General features: G+C 39.6%; 1 protein-coding gene across 1 annotated transcript in view; it reads right to left on the bottom strand.

The window, feature by feature from the left end:
- Nucleotides 1-15,161, bottom strand: part of LOC143988154 (putative cation-transporting ATPase 13A4) — a 112,177-nt gene that overhangs the window by 16,049 nt on the left and 80,967 nt on the right. The window contains exons 19-25 of the mRNA XM_077487483.1: nucleotides 13,976-14,139; nucleotides 7,682-7,786; nucleotides 7,444-7,523; nucleotides 6,957-6,999; nucleotides 5,111-5,220; nucleotides 2,059-2,155; nucleotides 1,563-1,635 (exon numbers count right to left, since the gene is read on the bottom strand). Of these exons, the coding sequence (XP_077343609.1) occupies nucleotides 1,563-1,635; nucleotides 2,059-2,155; nucleotides 5,111-5,220; nucleotides 6,957-6,999; nucleotides 7,444-7,523; nucleotides 7,682-7,786; nucleotides 13,976-14,139 (672 nt within the window). The remainder of the gene's footprint in view (nucleotides 1-1,562; nucleotides 1,636-2,058; nucleotides 2,156-5,110; nucleotides 5,221-6,956; nucleotides 7,000-7,443; nucleotides 7,524-7,681; nucleotides 7,787-13,975; nucleotides 14,140-15,161) is intronic.

Genomic DNA, 15,161 nt, shown 5'->3' with positions numbered 1-15,161 from the left:
AAACACAACACTCCCTCAAAATTTGGGACAAACTGCTTGGGTAAACCAAGACCCCCAACTGAGTTTGTTACGAAGTTAATTAATTCGTTAATTTTAAATTAATGTCACCACACTCACCTCTACTTTCTTTTCTCGGTCACCCACTCTTCTACCCGACCTAAACTGAACCAGCCTCATTTCAGGCTGGTCTGAGTGGTATATGACTGGCATTAAAACATTCCCAGACCTACATCTCCTCCCAAAATGTTGTCGCATCGGAGACAAATCACAAAGTCCTCATGCGCTGATACTTGATACCCGGCTAGGATCGCCAAATTCCTGCCAAACTATCCCCCAAATTGCTTCCGAGGTTGTAGTGAAAGAGGCACGCATGCACACATTTGGTGGACATGCCCGATTGTACAAAGCTTCTGGGTGGCAACATTTCAAATGGCCTCCACATTGCTCCAAGAAATTCTCAACCCTGACCCATCTGTTGCCTTACTAAACTATATCCCACAGAACTACACCAGAGCACAACTGCGCCTTCTCCTTCAACTTACCAAAGCAGCCAAATGAACAATTGCAAAGGCCTGGAAGACCCCAACTCTACAGCTGAAGTGATAAATAGGGTTACCCAAGCTAAGATACATGGAAAAATTGAAGCAACAATTTTAGACCAGATCCCTCATCCATGGATAGATCATTTCCTACCCCCTGACTTTGATAGGCACCTCTTAGAACCTTAATTCCCCCCTGATCTCTGGCAGCAATCACACTGCATGGCCCGGCCCATACGGGCTCCCTGACCACCTCCTTTCTTTTCAACCTCCTTTCTTCTTGACAACCTCCCCTCCTTTCAAGTGCCCCCCTCCTTGCTCAATGTTCATCAATGGTAATGTAATTTGTTAGTACAAATTGTTCAGTTGGTACCGTGATCACCTTGACACAGAGTAACACCATTCATTAGCTAACCTTCTTGCATTGAAGGGCCCTCCCTCCCACCTGCTATAACAATTGTTGCTCCTGTTGGATTATACAATCTATGTTAGCTTATTGAAACTCTGTATCTTCCCCTTCAGCATGCTCTCATCATATTGTTCCATTGAAATGTACTCTGTTAATTGTACTTGTTCAACGTTAAACTGAATTGTCAGCAACTGTTAACTTATTGTTACCAATAAAAATATTTGAAAAGAAAAATGTTTCCTCCCCTTCCTCCTATCTACTGTTTATAAAAGAGAGCGATAATCGTGATCATCTGTAAAAGCTGTGGTTATATCCAAGCTAATTGATCAATTTGAGTTTATTCAGCCTATCCATACATGATACGAATCATCATACATGGTGTGAATCTGAGGAGGTATGAGGACATGGAAGGAAACATTTTTAAGCAGACTTTTATTAGCCTTTACCTTTACTTTAATATGTCTTCTTCGAAAATGTACTTCGAAGTATGTAGGATATTTTTTTTCCCAATTGACCAACAGATTGTCATATGATACCTATTGTATATGATACTTGATTTTAATAAATTAGCAAAGAAACATGATGATCTTATTTGTACATGCAAAAAAACATACTCGTTAGGGTTACTAATATTGTAATTCCCACATCTTGGATCAGGTACTGGTAAAGGCCAACTATTTTCAGTTGCTGAAAAACACAATAGTTGTAAGTTATATTTTTTTTGTCTTTTTACTGCGAGAGAGAAGCAAGTTATAGCACATTCTAATTTTCTGGTATGAAGAAAGCACAGAATAGAGGCTTAAACATACATAAAAAAACAGTGGTGGAAGTGCTATGGGTTCATAGGACTCCTAAACTTTCTCAGATTCTACAACAAAATTAAAGAGCTTCAATATAACACATTACAGCCTAATGAAAGGACATTCTTAAAAAATATATTTTGTCTTGTATGAATGTTCATTAACCGCATTGTAGATATCATAAGTTAGGATTTCTAGCATGGAATTATTTTGGCTGGGAACACTGATTTTAGTATATTTATTATTAATCAGAAATATATTATAGAAATGTAATTCTAGTCTTAATAACAATAAATCTAGAATTACTTACCCAGTAAAGCAGGAGAAGACAAACAAACTGTATCATGGCGTATAGTGTGACATATTTGAAGACAGCAAATGAACTCACAAGAGCTGCTCGACCTTCCCTTTGCAATCAGAAATTGTTAGAAGAAGTTATTTCAGAAGTTTATTTCTCTTTGTGAATATTAGCTTATTAAATGCACTTGCAAAGGTGTGAATTGAGAAAATGGTAAATCAGGTGGTCATAGTTATACAAATGCATTGGTTGAGTAATGCCAAATTAAAAAGGAGCAATAGGGAGGCCCATCTCTGACCTTGGGGCCTTTCTGTGTACAAATAACTTCCCTAGCTGATAGGGATTCTTTAAAGACACAGTGGTTGATTTAGAGAGGGCAAAATCTGATGCAGCTGTGCATGGTAGCCAATAAGCATCTAACTTCAGCTTGTTCGATTAAGCTTTGCCAAAAAAAACTTGGAAGCTGATTGGTTTCTTTGCATAAATCAACCCCATGGTGTAGCTAAAAATTTAATTTACAGTGACACCTGCTGGTAAAATCTGGTTGTGCTGCATAACCAAGTCATTTGAGTCGATGTTAGGCATTTTGGAGGCATAAGAGGAGTTTCAAATTCATGGGATGCATTTGAATGAAGAGGAAATTTCAGATTTCTGGTTTGTAGTTTTATTGGGATGCAGAGAAATATGCCCTGTGCATTATAATAATAGATAAGTATAGGGTTACTCGGGTACCTTCCCCTCTCCTGGGCCACCCTTTTCTCCACCCCTTACATAACAGTGGATATGGCTACACTTCACTGAATGTTGGGAATGACTTTAAGGATTAGTTAATCTTTTCAGAAAAAATGAAAAGGTGAACCAATACCCTACAGCGTCCCCCCAGGTTCCTGCTGTACTTAACTCTGTTGGACGGACCAATTAATTATTACATATTTTATGCGTATATTAATGCACTCTGGGATCAGTTAACTACAGTTTTGCATAGAGTGGGGGAAAATTAGAACATGTTCAGGTTTGTACTTCTATACTGTACATTCCTTCGGATATATATATTAGGATATACAGTATCTCACAAAAGTGAGTACACCCCACACATGTTTGTAAATATTTTATTATATCTTTTCATGTGACAACACTGAAGAAATTACACTTTGCTACAATGTAAAGTAGTGAGTGTACAGCTTGTATATCAGTGTCAATTTGCTGTCCCCTCAAAATAACTCAATACACAGCCATTAATGTCTAAACCACTGACAACAAAAGTAAGTACACCCCTACGTAAAAATGTCTAAATTGGGCCCAGAGTGTCAATATTTTGTGTGGCCACCATTATTTTACAGCACTGCCTTAACCCTCTTGGGCATGGAGCTCACCTTCCATTCCTCCATGATAACATAATATTGCTGGTGGATGTTAGAGACCTTGCGCTCCTTCACCTTCTGTCTGAGGATTTCCCACAGATGATCAATAGGGTTTAGGGCTAGAGACGTGCATGGCCAGTCCATCACCTTTACCCTCAGGTTCTTTAGCAAGGCAGTGGTCATCTTGGAGGTGTGTTTGGGGTCATTATCATGTTGGAATACTGCCCTGTGGCCCAGTTTCAAAGAGAAGGGGTCAAGCTCTGCTTCAGTATGTCACAGTACATGTTGACATTCATGGTTCCCTCAATAAACTGTAGCTCCCCAGTGCCAGTAAGCACTGATGCAGCCCCAGACCATGACACTCCCACCACTATGTTTGACTGTAGGCAAGACATACTTGTCTTTGTACTCCTCATCTGGTTGCCGACACACAAGCTTGACACGATCTGAACCAAATAAGTTTATCTTGGTCTCATCAGACAACAGGACATGGTTTGAGCAATCCATGCCCTTAGTCTGCTTGTCTTCAGAAAACTGACGGCTTTCTTGTGCATCATCTTTAGAAGAGGCTTCCTTCTGGGACGACTACGATGCAAACCAATTTGATGCAGTGTGAGGCATATGGTCTGAGCACTGACAGGATGACCCCCCCACCCTTCAACCTCTGCAGCAATGCTGGCAGAACTCATATATCTATTTCCCAAAGACAACCTCTGGATATGATGCTGAGCACGTGCACTCAACTTCTTTGGTCGATCATGGTGAGCCCTGTTCTGCGTGGAACCTGTCCTGTTAAACCACTCTATGGTCTTGGCCACCATGCTGCAGTTCGGTTTCAGGATCTTGGCAACCTTCTTATAGCCTAGGCCATCTTTATGTAGAGCAACAATTTTTTTTTCAGGTCCTCAGAGAGTTCTTTGCCATGTTGACCTTCCAATGACCAGTGTGAGAGAGTGAGAGTGATAAGACCAAATTTAACTGACATGACACTGGGAGGGAAAATGGCTAATTGGGCCCAATTTGGACATTTTCACTTAGGGTGTACTCACGTTTGATGCCAGTGGTTTAGACATTAATGGCTGTGTGTTGAGATATTTTGAGGGGACAGCAAATTTACACTGTTATACAAGCTGTACACTCACTACTTTACATTGTAGCAAAGTGTCATTTCTTCAGTGTTGTCACGTGAAAGGATGAAATATTTACAAAAATGTGAGCGGTGTACTAACTTTTGTGAGATACTGGGGGTTATTTACGAAAGACAAATACACTTTGCACTGCAAGTGCACTTGAGCGTGCACTGAAAGTGCACTTGAAAATGCAGTCACTCTAAATCTAAGGGGTAGATCTGAAATGAGTGGAAGCTCTGCTGATTTTATCATCCAATCATGTGCAAGCTAAAATGCTGTTTTTTTATTTTCCTTGCATGTCCTCCTCGGATCTACAGCGACTTTACTTCCAAGTGCACTTGCAGTTCAAAGTGGATTTTCCTTTAGTAAATAACCCCCACTGTATATAGTGGGGGGGTTACACAACAATATAACAATACCACTGTGTACCTTCTTCAAACCTACTTCTCTTTATACTCTTAAAGTACCTTATCCGAAATGTAATGCTGTGAAGCCAGATATTACATTTAGCAACCTATGCAATAACAAAAAAAAATGCATTCACACCATGAAAAAAAACAAAAAACAACTTACTTAATAAGTTCAGGAACACACTGAATATTAGTTATTTGTGATGTAAATGGAGAAGCGACAGAAGCCTCTTGTTCAGACAGGGATATACCAGCATGTGCTACTTTTAAAGCCTAAAATATAAATGCGCACAGTCACAATTTGCCAATGTTAGGATTTAGCAATCATTAGGGTTCGCAAATTAAAGTGATACTAAACACACACTGTTTAATTTACATTATCCCTTCTCTTTCTGTATGTGGATGATGGCACTGAAATTATTTTAATAAAAAAAAGCATCTAAGTACCTTCTTTCCTAATTGATATACAGTTACATGACCCATATTTTTTTCCAGCCTGTCTGCAGGAAAACATAAGCAGGAGGAGCTTCTAGTACTCTGCTGCTGGTCACGCGTTAAAAAAAAAAAAAAACAGCTCTTGGAATACAGAGTAAAAATAAATAATTAATATAAATAAACTGTTTTATATAATCATACAAATAAATATTTGAAATTAAATCTTCATTATTTTTCTTCAATAGCATGGTGGGGACAGATTTCTGCCAGTCACAGGTAGGAATGACCCGAACACCCTTCTGTGGCAAAAAAGAGGTAAAAAACACAAGCACCATTTTTTGAAAGCTGCTGAACACCGTTAAAGTCTATGGGACATGAACATAAATAATCAAAAGTGCTAATTTTAAAGACTTATATGCAAGTTATTGTCATAAAAAAAGTTTGGGGACCTGGGTCCTGCCCCAGGGGACATGTATCAATGCAATTTTTTTTTTTAAAAAGGATGCTTTTTCGGGAGCAGTGATTTATTTAATGCTTAAAGTGAAACAATAAAAATGAAATATTCCTTAAATATTGTGCCTGGGGGGTGTCTATAGTATGCCTGTAAAATGGCACATGTTTCCCTTGTTTAGAACAGCACCACAGCAAAATGACATTTCTAAAGGAAAAATTGTCATTTAAAACTGATCGCGGCTGTAATGAATTGTCTCAGCAATATAGATAAAACTCATTGAAAAAAAGAGCATGGGACCCCCCTCCCCCCCAGTCCATTACCAGGACCTTTGGGTCTGGTATGAAAATTAAAGGGAAAACAGGATGGGCCATTTTCTTTTGCAGAATATAGAAAACAAATCCCACACTGACTGAGTGAGCATGAACAGCATGTAATACAGAATTTACCGATAGGATGTGGGTTTAATGGCACTTTAAGCATAAAGAACTTGCTGTTCGATATTACTAGACACATAAGAAGCTATGATACGATAGTCTAACCAGGGTCCACCTTTATTTAAAATACCGGTATCACTTTTGGATTTTCTGGCCCCTTATTATCTTGACATAGTCTTCAAGCCATACATAAAATTATGAAGTGTTGTGACAATGCTCATTTTATAAAAGAGTTCATTTGACATTTGAGAATTTGGTTGTACAAATATCTAGACTACTTATTTATATAATTAGTAGACCCCATTCACACCTGAGCGTTTTGTAGCTTGACGCCTGAAGCTACAAAACGCTGGAGGGGAAAAAATCCATTATTCTCAATAGAGACGGTTCACATCTCCACTCCAAGTCGCCTGAAGCCCTACGCCTGAAGCTCAAACAAGTTCCGGACCCTTTTTTGTCGTGCGAATCGGGCTGATTTGGGCGTTTTTCTTCTTTTAACATTGGTGAACTTTTGCCCTGCACAAATTCGCGGCAAATTGCAGTAAAAACCGCCGCGAAACGCGGTAAAAAACGCAGCAAAAAACGCTTGAAAAGCTACGCTCAGGTGTGAATGCAGCCTAAGTATTCATCTAGTGTAAATATATGTTAAAAATGATAAACATACATTGTATTATTTGCAAACTTACTCCACAATCGTTGGCTCCATCTCCGCACATAGCAACATAGTAACTGAAAAAAAAAAAAAACAACAAATACACGTTAATATTTAATATTTGGTTTTATCTCAAATGTATTTTTTTCTAGCTATCACTAGTATTTAGATGGAGTTTGGGTTCAACATTTGAAACAGGAATTCAGTAGTATTGATTTGCATTGTCATTGCAGATTGACATTGAAGGCTCATAGACTTGTAACTTCACAAGAAATTACAGAACTTCATGGGCATGCTTGTCTTTTGGTTTTCTCATTAGGTTCCCCATTCCACTTGCTGCTTCCTACTAAAATATATATGACATACCTACTCATGAGCTACAGAAAACTCCTTCCACGTTTAATCAGTTCACTGCTGCTCTAGAAATTCTGGCGCTTGGTTGGAAGGGGTTAAAAACATCAAGTGAAAACAAGCATCCAACAGTTTTTCTATGTCTAGAAAAATGATAGGTTGGAACTTACTCCATTTTCTGAAATTCTTCTATGAGATTAGATTTCTGTCCTGGGGACATCCTTGCGAAAATGGCACCATTTAATAAGAGCTATTTTGAAATGAAATAGTAGACATGAAGTGTTATTGTATACTCAAACAATAGTGTAATGTTAGTTTTATTATTTTCCATCAAATCAGTCTAACATTATTTGTATATACACATGTGTTTATATACAGAAAACAAATTAAGCTTAAACTGAAAAATACCTTTGTAAGTAGGCTGTAGAAATATTGTCCTATGATTTGATAGGCGTTCCCAGTCATGGCAAAACAGTAGTTAGTCTTTTCATGGTGCTGCTCAATGTCAATTGCCTAGTTGTAGAATGTAAGAAAACCTTTAATATAATTATTGGCACTATCAAATACTCAATTTGAGTTATACGAATTATGAAATATCTGTTATGTTTCGTACTCGTTTTGTTTAGTTTTATGCTTGTGTAGATTTTTTTTCAAGAAGACTGATATTTATTATCTGCTACAAGGATGCTGAGACGCCCAAAGTAACATGATTTACTAAAGAATTGGAGGCTGTTCCATGTTCACTTAGCAAAGTGAATGTTAGTGAATAAAGTGAAGCTGTGTTAACTTTAAAGGAAATCTATGGTCAAAACACACATTTTCATTTTATAACATTAGCAATGTAATATCAATACAAACAATAGTTGACCTTACTTGAAAAATCTCCTTTCATGTTGTGAGTTCTGTGCCCATTCACAGGGAATAGTGAATATGTCACAGAAATTAGGGAAGTAAATGTGTAGGGAACTTCACAAAGTAAGTGTACATTTTATGTTTTGATATATTTATTGAATATATAACAAGCTCACAGTTTGCCCACACAGGGGCAGAACTAAATAGTTACATGCAAGAACCAGTAAAAATAGGTATTGTATCATGTTAAATCAGCAAGGGACTAGCCAAAACTAAGGAGCACCAGTAAAGAAATCAAAGCAAATGTTACTATTATTATTGCCAAGCTGTCCTCTTAGGGGTGACAATCCACAATGACAAGTATTATCTGGTAAGAGAAAGGAAGAAGAAAGAATAGGAAAGGGAGAGATGAAAGCAAGAATGGAGAGAGGAGCAAGAGAGGAAAGCACCTCCGGCAGTGGGGCTGAATGGGAGCTGTTCCCCCAGCCAGGGGAACAGAGAGTAGAAGAAGAGATGAGCTTGCCAGATCATCAGAAAATAGGGATTGTTCGCTGTAACAGCTTTCTTTTGAATTGCCGGGTGTTCCCGGCACTTACCGTCACATAGTCCCACCTCTTGGTCTGGCACACTTGATAAACAGAACACTGGTCCAATGTCAGGATGTGTGATGTCATCAAAGATGCCCGGCCAGGAGGTGGGACTGTGTGACGGTGAGTGCTGGGAACACCGGGCAATTCAAAATTAAGCTGTTACAGCAGGCAATCCCCGCTCTCTGATGATCTGGCCAGCTCACCTCTTCCTCTGCACAGGTCAAGCTGCATTGATGGACACAGATACACAGATCACGCTGCATTTCCTGCATTAAAGTTAAAAAAAGTCTTACAGATTTTTGTCCTCCCCACGTCTCGACCCATTGCTGCTTCTCCCCTCTATTCCTCTTCACACAAGGACTTAGGCAGCTGCAAGAGCCATTGTCTCCTGCTGCTGTCAATCAAATTTTGTGAGGAGAAAGGGGGGTGGGTTTTAAAAGTGTGTCTATGGGAATGTTTTACCATTCTTCCAGAAGTGCTTTTATGAGGTCAGGCACTGATGTGGGACAAGAAGACCTGGCTCGCAGTCTCCGCTCTACATAATCCCAAAGGTGTTCTTTCAAATTGAAGTCAGGACTCTGTGGAGGTCAGTCAAGTTCCTCCACCCCAAACTCGCTCATCCATGTCTTTATGGCTTTGCTTATGGACATCCCCAAACTGTTCCAACAAAGTTGGGAGCATGAAATTGTCCAGAATGTCTTGGTATGCTGATGCCTTAAGAGTAAGTGGAAATGACATAGCCCAGGAATGTAACCTGTCCACGATGGAACTCGCACTTCTCCAGTTTACAATTATGGGATTATGGTGTGGGGTTGTTTTTCAGGGGTTGGACTTACTCATATCACCTAAATATATATCCAACGTTAAATATTAAAAAATAAATAAATAAGAAAATACTTTTTTTTCAGCAGCTTAGTAGATGCCCCATACTTATTTCTTATGTGGTAGTACAATACGTGTTTAAACTTTAATGTGCTAATATTATAAGCTGGGGGTGGAATCTTGTTGCAGATTTAGAAAATGCCAGCAGAGGGCGCCAAAGAGATAGTGTAAATAAGTCCAATGTGTGGAACTGTGTGGGAAAGGGAAAGGCTTGATGGGAGCCTACATCTCTCAGCAAATGCAGTTTGTGAATAGAGTCAGGCGGTTGGGCTTTAACAGACAGGCGGAGCTCCAAGGAAAGCGGATGGGTAAACATCCCTCCCTGACATTTTTGCTCTGGTTTCATTCCTTGACGAACATTGGATTTTATTTTAGTTTAGTTTTCCTCACTGAAAACATGCAGCTGACGAAAAGTATGATGAAAATATTTTCGTCTATGAAATTAACACTGGTGGACACAGACACACTTCTGGGAAAATCAGTAAGCCAATCACACAAGCAGGAAATAATATTTCTGCAGATTGAAAAGGAAAGGTAATTTTGATAATATTCGAACATAATATGACCTGTATATACATTATATTATTTTTATTTTATTTATTTTTTATTTGCTAATTCCCCCCCCCCCCCCCCAATACAGAGTCACCCTTTAAATTCACTTATTGTTGACTGTCTCACTACTTCTGCTGGATGTCTTTTAAAAGTATTAAAATATTACTTTCTAAAGTTTTGAGTTTTCCTTCTGCTAGTTAGAAGCCATGTTCCCATGTTCTTGATCTTTCATTCATATTAAAAATACTGCCCTGAAACTTTTTCACATCCTTTATGGATTTAAAGGTTTCAGTCATGTCTACATTTCCCTTTTTTTTCTCTAGACCAGGGGTTCTCAACCTTATTGAGACCAAGAATATAATTGACCAATCCTTTTGATGTTGTCCCTGGCCCTCATCTGTGCTGGGTGATGTGGAGGGGATGTGCAGAATGGGGAGTGGATGGGCGTTGAGTGGTCAGGTGGTTCCCAGGGGCCATTGTTTTGTGGCGTTGTGGGAGGGTCCTTGTGGGCCGTGTGCTCGCCTGGGCAGATGGGGGGGACCCCTCCTGTGTTTTTGATTGCTGTCCCTTGGGGTCAGTCCAATGGGGTTTTGCACTGTTTCCGGCCTGTGGATATACACAGCCTGGGAAGTCTTGTGGAAGTCTTGTGGCACAGTCACATGATGGGTGTACACGATCGGTCATGTGACTGGGTCTTGCATGCCCATTGGCCCCTTTGTTCCAGCCTGGTGGTTCTCTGCATTGTGGATGTTGTATACGGGCACAGTGTGGACACCTCAGATCGTGATGCGTGTGCACCTCGTGGCGTCATGGCTGACGCATGTGTGGTGCATCCACAAGCTGCGATTTGTTGCTAAGCCTCAGACCCACACCCCTTTACCCTATATATAGGGAACCACATGGAAGGGATCCTCTGGGACAGGCTATTACCACACTGGAAGGAGAAAGGACCCGGCTGGTTGTCCTCTCTGTGCTGCTACAACATTTCAAGCTGTGCATGCTTTTACTACACACTGCTATGCAAACTCAATAAGGTATTTTACTCTTGTTTTCTTTAAGACATGTGGATACACTTATGACCTGTACACGTAATCTGAAAATCAGACGAAAAATACAGTTTTGGATGCGATCGTAACTGGATCATTAGTACAGAGCTTTTGAGAGCTGATCGCGACAGTTTATCCGATATTATCTGATCGGACAAACACGATTGGATTTGGATCGTGTGTACGGGCCATTAGATGCTGTGATTATCAGACTTCATAGATGAGTTTGTTAATTATGGTGGAGGCTTTGATCTTTGATTAAGTGTATATATGGGGAGCACAGCATAACAATATTTTCTCAATATAGGGAGTAGAGGTGTAGCTGGGATTCTGCAGGACCCCCATTCTATTCTATGGACTCTCTTCTTTTTTGTCCTCCCTCTTTCTTATTGTATCACTTTGTCAATACATTTTTATTGTCATCCATTTTTTTTCTATTATTTATCTTAGATATTCCTCATTACCAACACTTAACTTGTGTCTTTTGGAGATACTAAGGGACACATATTTGCACAATGAACTGCTCCATCTGTTGGGGAAATTGGCAGAAACTGGTTGTAATAGTGGTACATTTGCTTATGCATGTTTTTCTATACATATATGATAGGTATGTTGAGCTCTTATCCCAAAAACGGGGGTGTACCGCTCTACTTAACAGTCTGTTTGCGTTTAACTCATAAATATCTCTTCATTGTTATAGAGTTTGGCTAGAGATATTTCTTCCTGATGAAGTGGGCAGCAACCCGTGAAACACGTCAAAGTCACAGCAAGCAACCCATCACCCAATCACTGCAGGGATGATAAGGAAACTAACAAACAGTATCAAATAGTTTTACTTGTGAATGTTCATATCAACTCTGTTATTGCCTATACCACTTGTATTCTTTGTATTATTTGTACCACTTGTATTCACTTGTATTCTTTGTGTTAATAAAGATTTGATAATTTTATAATACTTTAGTAGTGCCAGTAAAGTCCATAATTCATTAGTTAGGGGTTTTTGTGTGATTTTCCTTAGCGGCTGCTATAGCCGCTAGCATAAATCACTGTCTTCTGCTGGTGGGGACGGCTTCCCCTGCCCACTCCCGACCCCCCCAGGAGCAGACAGTTGCTCGGTAGGAGGGATTCCCCTGTCAGCATGGTTTGTGTTACATTGTTACATAGTTAGTCAGGTTGAAATAAGACACAAGTCCATCCAGTTCAACCACAAAAAAAAACAAGATCATACAATCCCATATACCCAATTCTATCCCCACAGTTGATCCAGAGGAAGGCAAAAAAAAAAACTGCAGAGCATGATCCAATTTGCTAAAGCAGGGGAAAAAATTCCTTCCTGATCCCCCGAGAGGCAATCGGATTTTCCCCAAAATCAACTTTACCTATAAATGTTAGTACCCAGTTATATTATGTACATTTAGGAATCAATCCAGGCCTTTCTTAAAGCAATCTACTGAGCTGGCCAGAACCACCTCTGCAGGGAGTCTATTCCACATTTTCACAGCTCTTACTGTGAAGAAACCTTTCCGTATTTGGAGATGAAATCTCTTTTCCTCTAGATGTAAAGAGTGCCTCCTTGTCCTCTTTGTTGACTGTAAAGTGAATAACTAAGCACCAAGTTCACTATATGGACCCCTTATATATTTGTACATGTTGATCATATCCCACCTCATAAAAAGAAATCAGGTTTGTCTGACAACTTCTGTCTTTCATGAATCCATACTGTCTGTTACTTAATTTTTTTTTTCCTGCAAAAACTCGTCTATGTGGTCTTTTATTAATCTCTCCAGTATCTTCCCAACTAGCTGCTTCAGATGGTAGACTTCAAGTGCACACTGATTATTGGCTCCTGTAGAGTAGCTCCAACATTTTAATTACATTTTTAGAAATTCACCCATTCCGGGAAAATGTGTCTTTTTGAAATCAAGAACTTTTGTTTTTGTATATGAATTTTCAGTGTTTGTTCAAATATCAAGCCAAATACAAGCTCTCCTACTTTATCATCAGATAAGTGATTCCTATTTGTCAGTACCAGATACAGAATATGATCTCCTCTGGTTGATCTTTTTACTAACTGTATCAGAGAAACCTCATTTAAAGCCTCCAACCTATATCTGCTCCTTCTTGTGTAAGTGCAGTTTGGAAACTCCAGTTAAGATCAGGCATGTTGACGACACCTATAATTAAAACCCCTCCCTTTTTTTCTCATATACTGCTATAATCATATCAACCTGACACTGCCTGTAATAAAATAAATTACAATTGCATATGGCATTAAGCAAGACACATCCCAATCATAAATGTATTATTATGCAATATATTAGAAGATACATTTTTGTGTTATTGCCTTGGGGCTTATCGCATATTAGAAAATCAACATGTAATATAAAAAATATGTGATGATTAAAAGTCGTTGGGCTTGATTTAAAGTAAATAGAATGTTCACTTTGCAAGGGAATTTCACTTTGGAAGGAAATTTCCCCCTAGCTTAGTGAATGCAATGAAAAATTGACTTTGCAAAGAATACTCAATCATGTGCAATTAAAATAAAAGAAGTTTAAAAAAATTATTTTGCACGTGATTTGATGATGGAAGTCAGCAGAGCTTCTTCACATTCACTAAGCCAGAGGGAAATCCCATTGAAAAGTGACCCACCTATTTGCCTTTAGTAAATCAACCCCATACTTTTAAATGCATACAGTATCATATGTCTGTTTTGCTGTTCTGTCATTTTTTTTTTATTATTAAACTTCCTTCGTTAAGAAAGATTTAAAATATCTTACTGTTATTTCAATGCTTTCGCCATTACGACCTTCCATTTGTTTCCATGTAATGGAGGCAGGATAGTCTTTCGTTGGCTCACGTGCTTCAATTAGAATAACCTTAACATTCTTTTGTACAATGCCAGAATTCCGTGCTACAGTAATTGCTGTTTGAAGATTATCACCTATGGCAGAAATATGATATTGTTTGGTTTTGGAATAGGGTATTATATTTAAAATAAAACGTTATACACAGTAAATCAGTGAAAAGAGCAAAAACTATATGATAAATGATTTATTAAAAAGCAACCATTCACTTTTCAGGATGCTAAAGTGGGACTAATAAAAAAATGATTCATTGTAGGTTGCTAACTGATAGTGAAAGTGAAAAAGTATAAAACAAACTACAATCCAACTACATGTGATTGAACCATGCCTATATTTCTTTGGTTGCTTTCACACTGAGGCGCTTTACAGGCGCTATAGCACTAAAAATATCCCCTGTAAAGAGCCTCTCCTCTCACTCCAGTGTGAAAGCCCGAGTGCTTTCACACTGGAGCAGTGCGCTTGCAGGAAGGTAAAAAAAGCATCTTTGCGGGGGGCGCATGCGCGAGGCTCTGCATGGAGGACGTGTTCCACTAGAGCTCCGCACTCCCCGCCACAACATCGGACTATTATTACGGGTTTGAGCCACCCTGCAGCCCCGCTTTTTCGACATATCGCCTCCGGAACGCATACTGACCATTACGGTATGGTCCTGACAAGTCAGCGAGGCAAGAACAAGCCTAAACCGATTAAGGAAGCTTTAGCCCGCGCCTCGTCCAAGATGGCGGCGAAGGCCCTAGCTCTGCAACGTGCTGCTTCCCCAGACGGTACAGGCCACACGGATAGTGATGAGGAGGATGACCACGCTGAGGGCCCCCCCGCTATTCCACCCTCAGGATTATCCCAGGCGGACTTCTTATCCCTGATGGAGACCATGCTCCACAAGGCACTTAAATCCACCTCGGACCAGATCACCAACAAGCTGACCAGAGAGATCAGGGAATTGGGCCAACGTACGTCGGATCTGGAAACCAGAGTTGATGATATTGAACTTACATTACAAGAGCAGGTCCAGGAGCAAGCGGCCCTGCGAGATGAGAATACCACCCTTCTCTCTCGCCTAGAAGACGCGGAGAATCGATCCCGTAGATCCAACCTGCGC

Source organism: Lithobates pipiens, unplaced genomic scaffold, assembly GCF_037356315.1.
Source record: "Lithobates pipiens isolate NorthernLeopardFrog02 unplaced genomic scaffold, aLitPip1_a1.2 Scaffold_18, whole genome shotgun sequence".
NCBI classification, from domain to species: Eukaryota; Metazoa; Chordata; class Amphibia; order Anura; family Ranidae; genus Lithobates; species Lithobates pipiens.
The sequence above is the reverse complement of the archived record's forward strand: the minus strand, read 5'-3'. Positions and strand labels throughout refer to the sequence as shown.